Genomic DNA, 21,539 nt, shown 5'->3' with positions numbered 1-21,539 from the left:
TATAGAAAAGAAGGAGCAAACCACACCAGAGCACCCGCCAACCACCCACACAGAATAGTTTCATGGCCCACCACATTATTTCAACAAAGTATAGAACATTTGTTTTAGCTTGGTAACAGAAAGAAGAAAATTATTAGAGACCTCTTACAATGCTCTGTCATGGCCCTTTTTGTTGTATTAATACATGTATGAGAGTTTTTAATTGAGGGTTTTGCGGCACTCGCAACTGCATAAGGTCATATGAGCGCCAGAAGATTTAGAGGTGTTACAAGAGAGTAACAAACATAAAAAAAGAAGAAGGGGAGATAAGGACGATAGATGTTTGATAGGAAAGAAGAAGCAAACCACACCAGAGCACCCGCCAACCATTCACACATGTATGAGAATCCCATTCACATATAACCACACACACAAAGAGAGGGAAGGGAGAGAGAGAGAGAGAGAGAGAGAGAGAGAGAGAGAGAGAGAGAGAGAGAGACAGACAGACAGACAGACAGACAGACAGACAGACAGACAGACAGACTGACAGACAGACAGATGGAAGGAGGGAAGGAGAGGAGACAAATTTCATTTAATAAATTCTATTCTACAGCATATGGCTAATCAATAGTTACAAATTTCTGAGACTTTTGGAGGAAGGATCTAATAGTGTTAGTGTTTACTTACGGCTTTAATGGTCTTGTAGTTCACACTTGAATCTGAACTGATGGGAGGACCAATGTCAAGGTCAATGGCTGATTCCGTCTCACCGCCTGTATTCTGTGAACACAAGGACAGAGACAATCACTAATACAGTCAGAAACTTTTAGCTCTATATATGTGAGCACAGTACATCCAGCATGCAAAGGTATTATCTTTATAAAATAAGTTTGGATAAGAGGGGAATATACCTATGACAGACCTGACACTCTATGAAATCTCAAAATGACAAATTACCAAGGTGACTGCCAAGCTGACTAAAAATTTTCCTGGGGGGTCCATAAATATATATCATGTATATGCCCTGCTGGTGCGCATGTGGGTGTTTGTGTGTGTTGGGGTGCATGGGTGTGTGTGTGTGTGTGTGTGTGTGTGTGTGTGTGTGTGTGTGTGTGTGTGTGTGTGTGTGTGTGTGTGTGCGTGCGCGCACGTGTGTGTGTGTGTGTGTGTGTGTGTGTGTGTGTGTGTTAGTGTGTTATCATTATTTTTGTTTAATCCAGAAGTATCATGTCAATAAATATAGTCCAAGTGTCATACCTCCAAACCCCCCCACCTCAAATGTTGATCCCATAAACGGACAGTCCCCGACACATGCGCAACTCACACACTGAAGTCATGTCACGTGATGCGAACGCCCAACTGAAACAATTTTTCTGACGGGTCTTGATGACTTGCCCGACTAACCAGAGCTCAGGTAAAGCTTGTTTTAAAAGTAACAGCAGAACTATAAATGTGTCACTACACGGTGGAATCAGGCGTTCGTCAGTTTTTGGGCATGTGGAGTTATTGATATCATCTGAAAGCTTTTTCATTTGCCTTGCATTCAATGAAAAAAATACGCATCTATCTCGAATAGAAGTCAAGATATTTGCGATTGAAGGAGGTGAGGTCGCCTGGTTTCAGTGATGAGAGTAGCGAGAAAATGGCCGCCATAGTTTGGTAATTCTAATTGTCAAAGAGTCCTTGAAAACTGATAAATGACATATTTTCTGACTTAAATCAACGTTTTTCAGTAAAATTCCCATGGAAATATGTTTTTGTATGGACATAGAGGGGTTTGAGCCAAAAAACAAAATTTGATAAAAATTGCCTAACTGGCGGAAAAATGCCTGTTTCTCCGATTTCGTTATTTTGACAAGCGCCTGATTTCACCGCGATGCCTCACAAAAATTCCATTTGTATGTCGCAATTGAAACAGTTATCAGGCCATCATCGAAGAATTCTGAGTGGAAACAAAAATCAAACTAGATCTTGAGAATGTCCCAAGTCGGAACGTCAAATCGATGCTACTTTCAGTACAGTTGAAAAAACATGAGCGAGCAAAGTTCCAACACAACTTGAGGCCAGTAAACACCAGTAAACAACTAAATCTGGCATCCATATTTCAGAAAATAGTGCTCCGCAATCCTGCAGACAAAATGTTTGACGGGTCCTTTCCAAAACAAAAGAAGAAGGCAGTGTAAATCTTTTGAAAAATCTGGTGCAACAGACAGGACCACAAAAATCAGGATACTCATGATCGAAATCGGGAAAATCAGGATGTATGAGATTTGGGGCAAAAAAAACCGGGATATCCAGAAGAGTGGCAGATCTCCTACGAATTTATTAATTTTGTATTGGTCAGATAAAATAAAGTATACTGAATAAATCTGGTGACCTTAGAAAATGTTCATGCTATCTCAGAGACCGACAGGCTGTTAACTCATTCGCTACGTATTATTTTCGGCTTGTGGACGAATTTTTTTTCGGGAGGCCGAATGAGATGATGACTAGTGGGCAGTTAAAAGGTCTTTGGGGCCACAAATTCAAATAAATATCAAAGTATTATTACCAAAATTTTCAGTATGGTTCGTAGAATACATCTGTTATGTTTATTTATGTATTTTTCAACTTTGGTTCCTGTAAGAGACGATTATGCAACACAATTTTGATTGGATGCGGATAAAATTTGAAAATAAAAAATTAATAATCTTTGGTGAAACTCAAAAAATATGTTTGCACCTAATCAATCGATACATCAAAATAACCATAAATAAATATAGAACTGGAAAATATTGAAAAGTTTGCAGTTATTTACCTACATTCCATAATATTTGTACATTTTGTACATAACATCCGATATTGAAAAAAAATTTTTTTTTTATAATCTTGAAAAACGATCACAAACAGAAAAAACCCACTCGTATCTCATATGGAATTATTCAGAATTGCATTTGGAATAAACCTATACATGTCTTGAGTGGCACTTTTTGTGTAATTTCATCAAAAAGTAATGATTTTAGGGAGAAAAAAATATTTTGACAATTTAGATCTAGACCTAGATCTAGCACTCAAAAAATATTGATTTCTCAATAACAGTGCATTGGCAATATGAGTTCACATAAGAATATTATAAAAATGAGTCCTACATTTCTTAAGTAGGCAAAATAATGATAGATTTTGCTGTGTAAAATTACTAAGACTGGTGTCCAGGCTATAATTTTGGCTTCGCGATAAAACAAAGTCGAATAAACTATGAAATCGCGTTGCAAAACTGAATCTAAATTTCCGATTTTCAGTGGAAATGCTTGACCCGGAAGTCAACATTATATCATGACATGGATATGTGGATTGGAATAGAATCTAAGCTAAAATTGAAGATCGGTTCTCGAGCAGCCGGGGGCGGCTTAGCGTACTGACGGCACTTTAGCCGCCCCCCCCCCCACGGCTCGGCGTAGCGAATGAGTTAAAGAAAACAAAAGGCAACACAAGACTTAAACACTTCAGCAGGATATGAAACCCTACATGTATTGTACAAAACAAGGCCAACGGAAAACTACAAAACATGGCCACCTCACTTTGTCTACTTGTTTCTTTAAATATAAACTGGAAACATGTGACCATATACCGACGTGTACAGACGACAAAGCCACTCTGCTCTCACATCCACTTTCTGTCATATCCAACTGTTCCCATAAACAGCACTCACCATGTGCTCCTTCTTCTTTTTCTTCTCACTCTTCTCAGATGCTTCTTTGCCATCCTCGTCATCATCATTGGCCTTCTTCTTCTTTTTCTTGGGAGCGTCATCGCCGTGCTTGCTCTTGTAGACCCACAGCTCTGACTTCTCCACCAGCAGACGGAGCTTGTCCAGGTCAGACTTGATCTGACGGTAGTTTTCTACATCGCTGTTGGTCACCAATAGCTGGACCTGAGAGAGAGAGAAAAAAAAATCTTAATGTAGGTGTTATTAACAACCTCCTCATAACGTCACTACTTTGGTCTTTAAGGAGGTGGGCTTCGACCCTACCAGTCAGGGGCAACCTGGGCTAGGAGGGATACAACATTTCAGCAGAAAGGGCGAGAAACTTGACAAAAATTTTTCCTAAACAGGAATAGAACTGGAGTCTCCTGCATGAAGAGACTTACCACTAAACCACAGACATCATGAGTGAGAGTGAGAGTGAGTGAGTGAGTGAGTGAGAGAGAGAGAGAGAGAGAGAGAGAGAGAGAGAGAGAGAGAGAGAGAGAGATCTTTTTAAAAAAATGAGATCATGCCCTAGTAAATAAGTAGTCAACATGTATTAACACTCTCCAACTCCCCAATTAAGACCATTAAAGAGAAATTCTGCTTCTACCCACATTCTGTTCTGCTTTTACCCGCGCCTTAAAAGTGCCGATGCCATCTCCATCGTACACACACACACGTGCACACACACACACACACATCCAGAAAATAAAATATCCATCTCAACAGGAGTCACAAGCCTAGGACACAAGTACCTGTGTGAAGGCGTTGAGCACTTCTTGTCTTTGTGAGAAGTGTCGGAACAACAGCTGCAGGGCGCCCGACACCAGAGACGGGTAGTTGTGCATCACCATGTTGAGCAGCACCCTCAGGAACATCTTACCCCCTTGGCCGTCCAGGTCCAGCTCATCACTGAGCACACACAGACAAACAAACACACAAACAATCGGATAAACAATCAGATTTCAACAAACACCTTAGCAACCTTTTACTTTTCGTAAGAGTTTTGCTGTACTTGCAACATAATAAGGTCGTATAAGTGTCAAAGACTTGGATTTCAACAAACACCTGAGAACCCTTTTAGTTTTAGCATGAGTTTTAGCTTTAGTAGAGGTTTTATGGCGCTCGCAACTGCATAAGGTCATATGAGCGCCAGAAGATTAGAGGAGTTACAAGAAAGTAACAAACATAAAAAAGAAGAAGGAGAGATAAGGACGATAGCTGGTTGATAGGAAAGAAGGAGCAAACCACACCAGAGCACCCACCAACCACTCACCCTTTGCATTATGACCTTGTGAGTTCTACAGCTGGCATAGTTAGTCAGTGAAGAAGCAAACAAATTATATGTTCATATATATACACATTTTCTCACCCTACCATCATACTATCATCCAAGTATAGCTTTCTCTGAGTGATGCTGCAAGGTTAAATGCCACACATACGTTCGTTTACAAGACAGAACCTCTGGAGAAAAATGCATATCTCATAAGACTACACACACACATGCACACATACACACACGCGCGCGCGCGCACACGCACACACACACACACACACATCCACGCCCACACAATGAGGGATCCTTCGTCAATCTCGACAACAATTACCTTCAACACCTATATTGAGAATTAAATGCCCAGTACAACTGGGCGGCTTCGACTATCAAACAATTCAAAAATACCATCAAAGAATGTCCTCCACTCACCTTCCTCCAAACACATCCTCTGCCTGGGTGGCAATGCTATCCAGGTCGAGTCCTGAGAGAACAGAAAGTACCTCTCCTTGAGCATGAGACTAAAAAACACTTATTCAGCCAGACAGTGTGTACTTAGAACAGTAAGGTTTGTAATTGTCACAAGATTAATGACTAACTTCACTTATTTCTTTACAACGATGTACCCAAAAAGCAGTATAAAACAGGCAAAGATTTGTCTCACACAGAGACAAAATAAATTAAATTTGTAATAAACTCATGATAAATATGATATGCTTCCTATCAGGGAGTACAAAAAAGTCAAAGTGAGAGGATTATTTCCTTCAAACACATGTATCTACTACAAACACACACACCCACATACAAACTGAATGGCAATATAGATAGCAACGCCAGTGACAAATTTTCGTGTCTTTTTTCTAGGTCAACTCGTATTGCTGTGAAGCAAAAATTTCTAAACCAAACTATTCCTACCATCTTGCTCACACATACATTAAATATCTAGCCTTCCCTTTCCTCTTATATTGAAAGGAAAATAGAAAGTTGCTTTCACAAGAAAACCTACTAAAACAAAAGAACATAATAAGACTCGGATCTGAGATGAAAACAATACTACATGTATTTGCAGATCTGTCTTCGTAACCTCAAGATGGGTGTTAAAGTGATGACACTGCAGGTTTCTAAGGTAAACACAATGAGTAAGAGCTATATCAACAATGAAAATAATAGTGTGACTGCAACATAATAAAAATTGAACAACAATAAAAATCAACATTATTTAAAAAATTGACATAAAAAGGGCAATATAATATGCTTAATGAAGTAGGTGCAGATACATACACAGGCAAATTGTAGAAAACTATCTTAGTTAAGCAGTTAGAAAACAATCATTAGTTGACAAGAATTATTTATCAATGGTCAATTAAGCAGTTAGTAAACAAATAATGGTTACCAAGAACGACTTGTCAATAGTCTTCTACTAATCAATGGTCATTTAAGCAGTTAGTAAACAAATGCTGGTTATCAAGAAGCTTATTGTCACTGAATATTTAGAATACATTAGTAGTTGAGGCACCTCTGTCACGAGAAACACAGTAAGTCTCCATATGAGGAAGTTAACGATTGGTCATTGTAACTTTGCAGTAATTAAAAAAGGTGGACAAGGCAGAAAGGTTATTTCAAATCAAGAATATTTAATGTTGCAAAACACAATCTCAGCAATGTTTAACATGACCATTTGAGAACCAGCTGGCATCCTTGATAGGGCAAGCAAGAATGTTGTGAAACTGATGGGGAATGGGACCGCAAAGCAAGAAGTTTAACTTTACAAAATGTGGGATGTGCAAAGTTTACTCAATCCTTTAGCCCCCCCTCCCACCTCCCCAAGCCGTTAACACTTTCATTATACTACAGTTATGTCTTTCGACAAGCACATGACTAATACAGTAGCTCTGAGTGAATCTGTTTTCTCAAAAATGTCTCGGCCAAAGCCACACAAGTGGTCTACAGTGCCTGTCTTTAATAATGGAAATGAATTTCAACACACTCAACAAAGCAGTTGTCACGATGCATCATGCTGCTATCAAACATGATATTATGAATGTGATTTTAAATCATTTTTAAAACTTAGATGTACATTATTACACCATTTATTATCAAACAACAGGGAAAAAATTGGATTTCTTTTATGTTACAGTAAAAACCACAAAATGTGTCATGGCGCGGTGGAATCAGGCGCTTGTAAATTTCGGGGCATATGGAGTTATTGGTATCATCTTAAAGCCTGTCCATTTGCTTGCTTTTGATCAAAAAAATATCCATTTATCTAAGATACAAGTCAAGATATTGGCGATTGAAGGAGGTGGGGTCGCTTTCTTTCAGAGATAAGATTATCGAAATAATGGCCGCCAAGTTGGGTTATACCCTAAGCTTGAGAGTCCGTGCAAACTGAAAATTTACATCTTTTATGCCTTTAATCATGAAAGGTGTTGAGTCGAAAAACAAAAATTCAATAAAAATTCCCAAACCTGCTGAAAAATGCCAGTTTCTTGACTTTCATTATTTTGTCGTTATGTAAAGAGGAAAAATTAACTACCATCTACAGGACACATTCTTAGCTTCATAATTGTTGATTTTAAGTAGAGAAGAAAAACAAGAATCAAGGAAAGAATTCTTGAAATAAGAAAAATCACAAATGCTTCAAAAATAATATAATAAGAAAACAGATTTTCAGACACACTGAGAGAGGGAAAGCCGTTAAACAAAGAGGCATGTCATTGAATTTAAAAAGCATCTCTTTTCCTTACTTATCAATGTCAAAACAGGAACACTTTTAGCTAAACTCATTCCCTCCCCCCAAAAAAAACAAATAGAACAGACAAATACTGTGCTGTCAAAAAGTTTCAGATTGCGCCGATGTATTTAGCAAATGCGCCAAACAACCTCACACTTTGAAAAGGAAGTACAGACAGAATATGCAATGAGCAGTAAGTGTTTGGGTAAAATTTGAGTTTTTTTAACTCTCCCACAGTTATTGGTGCTTTGACAATTTGAAGGTTCTATATTTACAAAGTTATCAAATCTCAAATGATATAAGTTCAAAACTGTAAACATATATTTCATTTCCCGGTATTATCTGGGAAAGTGTACTAATAAACTTTATGTTGATGGAAAACATGGATTAAGATGGGTAAGACGTATCTCGAAAAGGAAAGTGTAGAAAAAAAATTCTGAGATCATTATAGTAACGGATGATCTCAAAATAAATTTTCACAATTTTTGCTATAAACATGGAAATATTTTGTGCGACAACTTATATTTTTTAAATACACTTACATTTTTGTTACTTCAGACCCATGATTTAAGTCTTGTGTAGTATAGCAAAGCACTTTATAAGACATCATGTGTCACACTTAAAGCATTATATCCAGCAGGTCAATGGTAACAGTTGACAGGGTACAGAAGAGGAAACAACATCAAAGTCCCATGAACTACGGAGGAACTCATCACTGCACATACAAAGAACAAAAAGCAGGGAACAGTGAGACAAATCAGGACAACCCACTGGGAAGTCTAAAAAAACAAAAAAACAACCCACAAAAATTGAAGTTCAAAAGGTAGAACTCTAATCTGGGCTTGAATTCGTCTGAAAACATAACAACCTTTGCCACCTTATTGTTTAGATAGAAACACATCCATTACCATTTTCGATGTAAGGAGACATGGGAATAACGGAAAGCGATACATTGTTCATGAGGAAAAAGAGCACAGAAAGATGAAGAGAGAGAGATACAAAAGTTGCATGGAACATAGATGAAAACTGGCAAAAATGTTCTGAGCAGAGAATCTGACTGGGGGGGGGGCCTTCTTCCATAGATTCTGCATTTAATGAGTAGGTAGCTATGCCAGGTATTGCAATATCTGTTGGCCATGTCATCCTTCCTGCGAGAGCAATGATTATGTAAAAAAAAATATTATGTAAAAGATAATTATACTCAAGGCTTGCAACCTTGGAAATGCTTCTCCAACTAACTCATCCTAATGAAAAATCCACCTGCTAAAAGTCATGAATTTTGTCTCCAGTTTTATTATTACCATTCTATTTTCTGTCCAGGTCTTAACTTCTACTTTCCATTCAACACAAACAAAATGACAATCATTAAATTCTTTTTGTTCCATGTTACATCCTTTGACATGTCATAGATTAAATAATGGTCCCTCATACCAGTAAGCTTTGTTTTTCTTTAAGACAGAAAATAACATCAAAATCTCACTTGGACCAAATTACAAAGCGAACCTAGTAGGCGTCCACTAAAAGTTTAGTTTTCATCCACGCTTAAGGAGAGAAGAGAGAAAGCATTGTGGCAGCTACAAAGGTGACAAATGGAGAGGAAGGAGTACATTTGAGTGAGGGAACATGTCTTTTGTGCTTGTGGCAACAACAAAACTATGAGCATACACACGACGGTTTACCACCAAGAAGCACCTACTGATGATAGCATTAGACTTGTAGGCAGGGCTGTTATCTAGCTGGGGTTGAATTTGAGCTTTAAACATGGCCAGGATCCACGCAAGGCGATAGTCGAGTCGAACATGCATCAAGTACTGAATGATGAGGGGGTGGGGGGATCATAAGACAAGTGTGTGTGAGTGTCGTTATCAGGCATGCAATAGTTTGTTGTTACAGGTGCTCCTCTCGTCAAAACACGCACAAAGTACCCCTTGTCAGTAGGCTGGTCCTTGTTCTCACTTCTTTCTTCTACTCTGTGAAACTTGGACATACCTCATAACTGCACAAACACAATCTCAGTAACTCTAAATGCTGATGCAGTGTGCTGAACATTGCTGCATTCCATTTCGGCACATTGTGTGCAACTGTGACTACTGGGTAGAAAGAAGGGAGTATTTCAGTCCAATTTTGCCTAAAACACTCCTTTCTCTTCCCCACAGTAAACTGACACCAGTAACTGAGTGTTGGTATGTTGGAGTTACAGGGGGCACATCATCCACATACAAATGATCATTTAGAGCTAGGATAAGCAAGATAGACAGACAAAAACAAAAGAAGAAGACCTATGGATGAGCTCTCCAAACACATCAAATTATGTACAAAATGTAAACCTTGTGCACTGAACAGCTCTTCATCTCTGCTACCTCCATCGTATTTCTCTACGTCCTCCTATACATTTGCCTCACAAAATTGAACAGATCCTGTCAAACAGCTGTTACAGTCCAGTAGACATCAGCTATTGTGAGCCTTCCTCTAACAGTTATGACAATCTAAAAGGCAGTTTTGACATTTACAAACTAGATGATCAGGCCAGTACAGCATGAAGCACACTGAAGAATGGTCCAAAACTGCAAATTGGCATGATAACCATCATATTATGCCAGAAGAAAGAAGTACCAAACCTGAGCACTCACCTACCCCCTGCGGGTATCCTGAAGGCTCTTTGCATTATGAACAAAGGAATAATAACCAACTACATCACCTTTTCAGACAGAGATTCAGCAACTTAAGTATCAAAACACACGCTTTCAAAGACAGATGTTCAACTTAAGCACTTATTATGTCTAAAAGTTAGGTGGGCAAATACATTGTGCATTGTCTTAACTAAATTGTGCATTGTCTTAATCAAAAGATTTTCTACAGCCCTAGCAATCAACCATGACCCATGACAAATTTTAAAAAATTACTTGGACTACTGGATATTTTTAAAAGAAGAACAACAATAATGAAAATAAGGCTTTTTGGGGGGCTTCCTGCACCAGATGAAGTACAAAAGTGAATAATGAGCCAAAGTTTGTCAAAAGCCATTTGAAAAAAGATAAACAATCCCAACCAGAAGACTAGAAAGCAATTCTAAACCTGAGTAGAGCAGTTGTGTACCTCTCATGAGCTGGACTCTTCCCCAATCTCAAAAGAATTATTTTTGCTGCAGAGTGTTGGTTTACAGCAAGTTACCAGAACTTAGTAAGAGTTTAGTAGGAGTTTTGTGGCGCTCGCAATTACATAACGTCATATGAGTGCACGAAACACAAGTTGGTTGCATTCACAACTGAACAAGATTTCAATAATACAAAAATTGAAAAGAAGAAGCAGGCCACAGAAAGGACGCCCTTCTGCCACCAGCTTTCATACGATAGAGAACTGTCGAGATCTATACAGCAAACCATTTGTCAAGGGGATCAGAGAGAGAGTGAGGTTACTATGTGATTATTTGGGTGGACCCACAGCCCTGAGTAAATAAAACATGCGTATGCACAAGGTACAAGATGTGGGTTAGAAAAAAAAACTATCACCACAGCCATACCAAGGTTATGATCAATTAAAAAACAGGGGAACAAGAGTCACTGAAAAAAAAATGAACTTGGTGTGCTGCATCTTGCCAAGAAAGCTTAGCTGAAGATTAAACGGCTCTACCAACACAGCTATGTGATCAGAACATTATCGTTTGACTCAAAATTGTATAAGGTTAGCACATTGCAGATTTTCAGGCCTATAGGTTTCAGGCATCAGTTCTGACCACACAGCTTATGGGACAAGAATGTGTGAAACTAAAACTAATGGCATTCCAAGCCAGGCTATTAGAATTACCCGTCTTTTCATTAGGATTGTAATTTTCATCATGTTCCTTCTTGAAAATGGAGAGCAAGGAGGTGATGCGGAAATCTAGCCTTGTGTCCATGATGAACTGTGAAACAAGAGCACAAACATTGACACAGCCGCACGCCTCACAAAGCGCACATTGCACACATTCCTATGCCTTCCGTCAAGCGTCCATGACTATGCTGTGTCACAAACGTGGCAGGTCGTCAAACATCTTAAAAACTTCCTGTACCCCTGACCTGTAAGCTGTTTAGATTTATAGGACCAAAAGATTGTAAAAATAAATAAACTTGAGTCTAAATCAGTATAGTATAAACCGACAAATGAAGCACTCGCAAGTGTAAAACAAACATGCAAATGTGTCTAGGCTTAAACTGTAGGCTACGTATTTCCACTGAACTAATTCCAAAACCAGTGTCACAACAAAAAACCCTTAGTTCACATTTACTTTAAAACATAGACAAAAAGCATTCCCTAAATAAAAAAACAGTTCACATTGAGGTGACATGCCTTTCTTCCTTTCAGTAACATCAATACTGAATGCTGGCAGAAATATGTATAAGTATCAATTTCCCAGCTGTGTGAACGAAGCCAAGAGCTGTCTCGACAAACACCCATCATAGGGCGAGGAAATACAGTACGTCTCTTAAACTGTTCTCCGCTGAACTTATCCTTTGACATTATGGGAGAATAGAAAGAATTGATCTTGATAAGACATTGGAGCCAAGAAAAGACATCTTGATTGGGCAGTAGCATCAATGACCTCGCGATCATGACACCATGGGCTCGAACCTTAGGACAAGTATGCTTTCCTACACTTTCTTCCATCTTGTCAGTTAAACAAACATATATTAATTTCCAGTCGAGAAAAAATTTGGTATAACAACAGTGTACAGGTGACATATCATCACAAATTGTCCTTGCATAGCGGACACACTTAAGATAAAAAGGATTGCATCAGTTGGCCACTTCAACTAAAAAGTCTACTCTTGCAAACCAAATAGAGAATCACATTTCCATCCACCACTATGCAACACATGCCATTGCTTACCTTGAGGATCTCGATGATTTTCAGCTTGGTGTCCATTATCTTTGTGTCCTCTTCTTCCTCTTTTTTCTTCTTGTTCTTCAGCTCCGTCGCCTTCTCTGACATAGCGAGGTCATCCCCTGTTATAGACAAGACTTCTAAAATTTGGGCTGAAGTACAGTGAGAAATCACAATATCAGCTACAATCTTCTAGGGGCAGACTGGGACAGCAGAAAATTGAAAGAGAGCTTGCAGACTAAAAAAGAATGTCAACCACTCAACCGCCTGCCGCAACAGATAGCATTTATCTGTTTGAGTAAAGAAGAGTATATATTGACATAATAATGGTCATTTAGTGCAGGGAATGAGTATGACAGACAGAGACAATAGACGGAGAGAAAAGAAGTAAGACCTACTAGTGAAGCCCTTCATTCATATGGAGTTGGCTTTGATGGAGAAACTAATTCAATTGAAAACTGTGATTTGACTCCTTTTATCGTAGTGCACTCAAGTATCAATTGCTACAATAAGGTTTCAAAGGAAACACGTACACACATACATATGCACATACACCCATACCCTAATTACGTGTGCATATTACATGTCTCAGTGTGTACGTAAGTGTTCGTGAGTGAGTATACACTAAAACACGCCCCAAACAATCACCTGAACAAACAACTGCCTTCCACTCTCCTGTACTCCACTTAGGTTTTTTTTTCGTTTTTTTTATTATGACACCGTTCAAAAGGACAACTTGTCTAATACAACCACTTTTCTCCTCGACAACGGGTGGTGATCTCGGGACATATTTGACTGTACTTGCCAGCATTTGTGAGTGCAGACAAAATGAGTTACTTCTCACAAACCAAGAATGGAGATGTCAGCCAAAAATAGGCACAACAAATTTATAGACTTTAAACTGATGCAATTTTCTTTTAGTTAAATATGTCTTTCATCATTTAATATAATAAATTGTACAAACCTAACTAATAAATCTGATGTACATATACGTGTCTATGTGGCTAAAATCAGCGAATCAACTAATTTATCGGATAAGGCAAAGTGAGCACTTTAATGAAGAAAGACTAACACATCACATTTGTTTAATTATGTTAGCATGAAGGCCTGTAAATGCAGAAGCAAGTGTTCACATGCTAACCTTCAGCGACGCCAACAGCGACAGCTGGCACTGCCATAGGGGAGGTGGCCATGGACTCTGGGATACAGTCCAGAATACTCAGAAGCGTCTTGGTGAGCCGAAGAAGGTCCGAGAAGGAGTAGAACCCAAAGTAAATGAGCTGTCGAGCCAGGTTCACAACCTGACACAGAAAAATAGCACAGGAAATTACAGATCATTATTCATATTTACGATAACAAGAAGCACAGGACAGTGCTATACAAAACTTACAAGTTGAATGGCATCAGTAGCCTCATGGTCAAGCTACCAGACATGTAATCTGTAGATTGCAGATTCGGGAGTTTGAGGCTCAGCTCGGTTCAAGGTTGTGTCCATGAGGAAGATACTTTACAATAACTTTTCCCAGGCATTTATTAACTGATTCTGTCCCCGCTGACAGCAGCCCTGGGTTTACCCGCTGTTGCCATTCGACTGCTGTGAGCAGTTCCACGAAATCCGAGACGATAATGCACTTTTGAACATATTTCCTTTTTTAATCTGATTTTGCCGATTTTGGGTTAGGCTATGTAAATTGAGATGTTGGCTGATTTTTTAAGATCAACCACTTCTTTGTCTAAAAATAGCAAGGAGACAATTGAGAAAGTCTTTATTCTCCTCGTAAATTGCCTCTGAAAACATGAGCGTGGGGTTAATATAGTGAATTTTCACAATAATTGTCGTTTTTCTAAAAATGTCATATTTTAGCAGTTTTTTCCTTACTCCTTTCCTTAGTTTTCATCCTTTTGAAATGAAACTTTCAGGAAGCATAGATGGCAAGGCTGCCATCAATGTAAAAGAGAGAGTTTTGCGAAAAAAATACCACTTCTCCATTGGCAAGTGATTACGCAACCTAAATTTAGAAAAGGTTTTTTATACATAAGAAAAATTCTCTTTTTTTTTTCTTTTGCATTTATTGATTAAAATCTCACTTTTACGCTGATAGGGTCTGGTTCAGATATACTCTCACCATATTATTTGGTCAAATTTGGTCAGTAAATAAGAAAGCCTTAGGAATTTGAAATTCAATGTTTATTTTCAAGATGGCGGTTATTTCCATAGCAACCACTGTAGCTATGCCAAAATAAAATTGCGTATCAAGAGATTTTCCTATGCCTAACTTATATGTGTACTTAGTTCAGTATGGGGTTTTACGGCGCTCGCAACTGCATAAGGTCAAATGAGCGCGCAAAACAAGTTTTTTTCATAACGGTTCATTTCTCGGCTTGACACTGGTCAATATTTCTATTAAAAATTTTTTAAACGCTAAAAATTGAGCGTAAATAGGCTTAAGATTTAAATTTTAATTTAAAACAACTTTCTAAATAACACTTCAAAATTTCGAACAATCTATCTCATAACTTTCCATAAAGGCAAATGATCTTTATAAAATCTAAAATTCTGTTGGGAACAATGCCGGAAAAAATATCTTGTAATTTTGGGCATTTAAAGTGTTTCCTTCGGGTCTCTCCGAAGTCTAGACTTTCGGTTTAAATGTGTCTAAAGGTAAAATCTGTGTCGCATCCCACACAGAACGGCTTCTCATCTCCCTGAAGGAGGTATTTGTGTGTTAGGGCCGTGTGTCCGATGCATAATCGAGTAAAAATGACTTAGTCTCTTCTGGAGAGGCCCGAAGGATTTCGCGGTCCCAGTTTGAGTTTAATATTATGGAGTTTGTTACCCGTCTGTTATTTCCAGCGGCTCTCCCACAGATTGGATATGTGTACTTAGATTTGATCTCAGGTAACAAACATAGAAAATGGTCCTCAAGGGTCGCTCCTCCCGTTAATTTGTCAAAAGGAAGTAGAACCTAAACAAGCCTGACCTCAATCCCTGAGCTCCAAAATCGATCGAAACTCCGCGAAATTCTTGCAAAAATCAATGTTTTGTGGTCGCTATGCAGTTGCTACATAAGGGTAAACAGCATGGAGCCTGGTATAACAAAAAGGCCCTTCAGTGAAAAATATTGAACTAAATTTGTGAAATTCTTGCATGAATGTGTTCTAGGGTGATATCTCTACAATTTTGTGTTGATTTCTATATATATGGACTTGTAGAGGTTCAAAAATGAGGTAAGTTAAAATTTTCGAAGATGTGAAGCGCAATTTTGTATTCTCATTCGTTTTTGTTTTTTTCTGAGGGAAAATACAATACAATCTGAATATAGATAATTGTAAATGATATAATCAGATTTCTCTATTGACTCCCATCAGTTTGGTATGTGCCATACATATGTAGAGCAACTTAGAGCCTCGCAGTAAATCATTAAATAAAAGCACCCGAGGTTAATTTTGAACAGGGAAAAATAACTCTGTCCAGAGCATTAAAAAATCATGGATGAAATCAGTTAAGCAAGAACGAAAATTTCTCAGCTGTTTGGTTACAGTTCTATAGGCCAACAAGGTCCTAACAGTACAATGACAACCATTAAAAGAGCTGTCACTAGTGACGTAGTGTCTATCCAGTAACCATTCATAATGCTTCCCCCCCTTTCCTCCCTCAATGTTCAGAGCAATATTGTATTATGAAACTCATTATTTCACCGTGTATGAACAGAAGGAAACAACAGATTTTAAAAGTGAAAGTCAGAGAAGACTAGGTTTTTCATGTAAAATCCACCAATGAAATGACTACTGCGCTAGCTATACGCAGCTTGCCGAGCTCTCCTGCTGAATAAAATACGTAGGATGGAAACTTTAAAAAGAGTCTTCTGTAACGTCCTCCCACATCCCTCTCACCTCAAAGGTCAGATTGTTCTGCTCCCCGTCCGCCCAGGCCTTAGTGACAATGTTGCACAGGTAGTCCTCCACAAAGGCAATGGTGGGCTCAAATTTCTTCTTCACCTCCTCTTTCTCTGGAGCTTTGCTGATGTTGGACTCATAGCTGGGAACAGGACAGGAACCAAAACTGACCTCTAGTACATAATGACACGACAAACATACACATACACATACACACACACACACACACACACACACACACACACACACACACACACACATAACATCTGATGCACTCACTCACCACACACTACATCTACAGGAACACATTGTAAAATAATGCTGTAAAAGGGGCACAAACGGGAGGATATCATGAAAACAAATGAAAAAGGAAATCATGGACATCAACATCTTGATTAATATCTATTACTTTACTCACCTTCTTATATTTCAAGTCTATAGTTGTTAATCTGATTAAATATGCGAACTACACTATTGGTGTCCTCCTTTCACCAGTGTGGTGCTTCTACAAAGAGCTGCACAGACCAACATACTGACATACATTAGGGCTAAAGAAACCAATTGGATGTCAGCTACAACTTTGTGGTTTACTGAGACGTCCACAAAAGCACACATAAATAAATATACGGTTCATGAAAATGGTAGCGACATTTACTCTCTTGGTAGTGAGAAAAGTAACAAAAGAGATTTAGCTCATATGTTTTTTTATTTCTTTTCCTTTTATAACTCAGTTTATTTATATCTTGCAGTAACTAACTGAACAAAGGAAGTTTCTCAGAATAAGAGAGGGCAAAACAAAATTTTAGACACACACACACATGCAAAGTGCAGAAGACTGATGGGTTCCGACAGACGGTAAATCTGGGTATATCTCTCTCTCCCTCCCTCTCAATAACATGCACAGCCACACACACACACATATGAAATCACACACAGACACACATACATACACAAGCAACATTATCTGTTCCCAAATCAAACGTGCACCCAACAAATCACTGTCCCATCAGTCATGCAGACGTGCCAAATGCTCTAACATGCACAGTATATCTCATCTATTTTTCCATATACAGATCTAGAATATCCACCTACTAGTACATGTAAAAAATACAACACACTCGTCTTAACAGGCCACTGACAAGCAGCTCTCCACTAGCGTTGTGACGTATAAGGAACTATTCAGATTCATATAACAAATAAACATATGATTTGGCTGAAAACTGCTTAGATATCTATTTGGTAAGAATAAAGCCTCTCCTCTCTTGTTCCCTTCACAATGAAAAAACAAAATAACCACTTACATCATATGTGAATGTCAGACAACTAACACTGTGCTGTCCTCCAAGCATTAGGATAAGGTTCAAAACCCAAGTAACACTTGCTTATGGTATACAAACAATCCTTGGCTGCCAATTTCACAATAATAATCTTTTAACACTATAACAAAGCATTACAGGCCATGCTGAGGATGAAATTCAAGACACATTTCACTCAGGGCTTTTCTGATACATTTTGAGGAGAAATTTGACCGTGCTGGGTGGAAAAAAACAACAGTCTTTCTTCACTTAGCCTTATCCTATAAATTTCACAAAACCCACCTCCCCAAATCTCAAAAGTTTCTATGTGCGACTCCTTCAGGTTTGCACCACAGGTAATCTTTATTTACATTTACTCAAAGCAAAGCAAGCTCACCAGAACATCAAAGAAATCATACATTTCATTGCACAGTATGTAAGTAGGTTTACAATAGTCACTTCCATCATTACCACCTCTGTGTTCACATCTACTCTTCGATGTTTAGGACATGGTATAATGTCAAAAGTAAAGTGATTTTTAACACTCCAATAGAGAACTAAAAATGGAAAGCTCAGAAAATGCAGACCCAAATGAAGTGAGGGTGATGGCTATGAGTATGAAGTGCTGAGAGAGTATGACAATATATTATTGTTACAAGAGACACAATCAGAGGCCTAGATATATAGGAGGGAAAAGTGCAGAGAGATGAACAGGCTATAGAGCAACAGGGTTCGTCAGTCACATAGGTACACAGTGTGCGTTAGGATGGTTCACAATTGAACCCTACCCAGACAATGTTGCAGCTCACAAGCTTTGTGTTACAGTACTGGAATCAGAAACAGGGGATATACGTCTTTGTGTCCTTATTTAGCCTGTGATTAACTAAGCAGTACAAAACATTAAAATATTTGTCAGGGTATGGACTTATGTTATAGTAACCATATCTTTCCCGTAACGTAAGAATTTGAAAAAAGAAAAGCAGAAAAAAACCATAATAAATTGTTTAAATGCCAATAATACGGAATAGCAATGGTTACCCTGCTATATCTAAACTGGCTTTGTGATAAAGCAGACAACTGAAAACGTTTTTAACTATTATAACTCTGTTCATGACGTTAGATAGAGTTGGAGAAAAGACACATAAACCATATGAGTGCATGGGTGTGTTTATGTATAGTGTGTGCATAGGCTTACATATGTGCAATTGCAGGAATGGACATGAGTGTGTGTACGCCTGTGAGAGTACCTTAAATGTGTATGTGTGCGTGTGCGTGCGTGTGTGTGTGTGCACGTGTGCGAGTGTCTGTGTGTCTGAGTGTCTGTGTGTGTGTGTGTGTGCATCTGTGTGTGTGCGTGCCTCTGTGTGTGTATATATATGTAAGTGTACACATGTACTAGTGACAGCACATTACAACAGGGAGTTCTCTACATAAAACTCATGGGGAAAACTACACTATGTCATGTTGCACGGCTATGAGAAATATGCCTACAACTATTACACTAACTGGCAGATGCACAAAGAACATTCATTTCTCTACTACGATATTCCAGGCTTGCCAACTTTTTACAAATCTAATCAGGGACACCCAGCCTTACAACATCAGATTCCACAAAAACGAATATAATTTCATCCAGTGGGACTGGCTCTGGTGTAGTGTATGTAGAAAGGCTCTCCCTCAAGTTCCTCATTGACAAATCCAGGACAGTGCCAGGAAATTTAGGACAGTTCACTTCCTCAGAATCACAAAGTTCTATCGGTCATTCCTTGCCATTTTGAGTAACCAAGACCATGAGGTCAAAAATCAAATGTTTATATCTGCTCTATCAAAATCGTAAGACTATACAGTCGTTATCAAGATATTCAAAGAATTGCATTCGAAAAAGGTTGACATGTTGTGAAACTCAACATTTTTTACTTCACTCTTTGTAATTCTAGAGTGACAGAAAACAGGGCAGCATCAGTAAGTCGGGACAGTAGGCAAACCTGCTATCAAATGTTCATAGTATATTCTTTCACCATAACATTCCAGATTACAATAAACATAGCTCCGAGGCATGCACTGCCTGCCACTCACAGAAGCAAATATTGCGGGATCGTTTTGTCTATCTCCACATGCCTCAAAGTAATAGTCAAGTATGTAACAGGGCTTCTTTACGTTTGTCATATTTACAACATAATTAAGTCAGGCTTACAAAAGCCGTATAGAATAATTCAATAAATGTGTTCGCGACAAACAGTTTCCATGACAAACCACAGAAAATGGTCATACAAGCTACAAGCCACTGTGCTTTATCCATAATGTTTCACAGCAAGGCAATAACAACAGAGAAGTAGAGCTCATCTTCTTCAAACTTGCATTCCCCTGAAATTCCACAAAACCCATAAGTTTTTATCCAGGCTGGACATCATGGTCGCTTTCTATTTTGGTAAAACTCTCAGTCAGCATAGAGTAGATCTTCCCCCCCCCCCCCCCCCTGCAAAGAATCAGGGTGAAAGGCAGATTTTATGTCCCACATTTATGGTTTGTCTTTGCACATTTACGATTGGGCAACAACAGGAAAAGAGCATACACAAGCCAGAACGTTTGACTTTTGACACAATATACATAGAGATCACACAAGGACTTCAGATCCCGCATAAAAATCGCAACAGCTAGATACAAAGCATGACACAAAGTGCCAACAAATGTAAAAGAAAAGGATTCCCCTATAGAGCTGTACACGGGGCCAAAAGCTATGCAGACTTGACTAGGAGAACAAACATCCCGAAACCAGTGAGCTTATTACAATATTATTGGCGTAACAACAGGCATTTCGTTGTAAAATTATGGGGCTTTCTTTTTCTGATGTGTCCACACACTGTTAAAAATATAAGTTGGAAGTCTGTGTAGAGGACACATGTAAAGCACACTTATGTAAAAGACAAAAGAACTAACAAATGGTGTATCAAGAGTTACATCAACAAATCATTTGTTTTTGTGCTGTACACTCAAACTTCTTTTGAAAGGGGAGAAATTGAAGATGGTAAAAAATGTTCAAACTTTTGTCTTCATATGCACAGAGAAACATAAACAATAAAAACAATACTTCTTTGGCAACTGCATTCTTTACGAATCAGTACAAAATGATCCAAAGGTTATTTGTTGTTTAGTCAACATTTCATTAATAATTTTTGCTTGTGTGCTTTTCCAGAGACAAAAGAAGTAGGAAACTGAAGTTAAAAAAGTGTTGCAATTTACTGTAATATGTTTGATTTATTTAGAGAAGTAAAGATGAAACTCCAACAGCTTAACACATTCACATAAGAGCTCCAGAAAAGTAAATGAATGCAGAAAGAAATCAGAGTCACTGAGAAGACTACTACTATTCCATACATAATGTTGTAATCAACATCATCATCATCATCATTCAATCAAATGCAGAAGTAGAAAAAACCCCCCAAAAACTGTCAGTCCCCAAGCCTGGCAGGCTTCTCATTCATAAGAGCAGTTGCAAAAAACCCAAACAAAACAACCTGAGTTACCATGAAGAGATAACAGTGAACAGTCTGAAATTCAGAAATGAAACACAACTGCGCAGTGTTAAAGCTCACACAGGGAACACATGAACCGGGCTATCTGGTGCAATCCTTTAAAGGAGTAATTATGTTGATAATAATGTGTAGAATATAACATAACTGAAAAAAAACCTATTTCGCCTACATGATCAAAAAACTTAAAATGTCACGATGTCTGCTGTTGAGTTCAATAAAACAAAAAATTAACAAATTTGA

At 38.3% G+C, this 21,539-nt stretch overlaps 1 protein-coding gene across 1 annotated transcript in view; it reads right to left on the bottom strand.

Annotated features, from left to right (window-relative positions):
• The window catches only part of LOC100533406 (inositol trisphosphate receptor), a gene marked incomplete in the record, with an annotated part of 124,925 nt that overhangs the window by 51,985 nt on the left and 51,401 nt on the right, over window positions 1-21,539 (bottom strand). The window contains 8 exon segments of the mRNA NM_001204689.1: window positions 667-759; window positions 3,668-3,889; window positions 4,462-4,618; window positions 5,412-5,463; window positions 11,518-11,614; window positions 12,581-12,696; window positions 13,716-13,875; window positions 16,469-16,613. Of these exon segments, the coding sequence (NP_001191618.1) occupies window positions 667-759; window positions 3,668-3,889; window positions 4,462-4,618; window positions 5,412-5,463; window positions 11,518-11,614; window positions 12,581-12,696; window positions 13,716-13,875; window positions 16,469-16,613 (1,042 nt within the window).

This window comes from Aplysia californica, unplaced genomic scaffold, assembly GCF_000002075.1.
Source record: "Aplysia californica isolate F4 #8 unplaced genomic scaffold, AplCal3.0 scaffold00028, whole genome shotgun sequence".
Classification (NCBI taxonomy): Eukaryota; Metazoa; Mollusca; class Gastropoda; order Aplysiida; family Aplysiidae; genus Aplysia; species Aplysia californica.
This window is presented reverse-complemented; position numbering and strand designations above follow the sequence as displayed.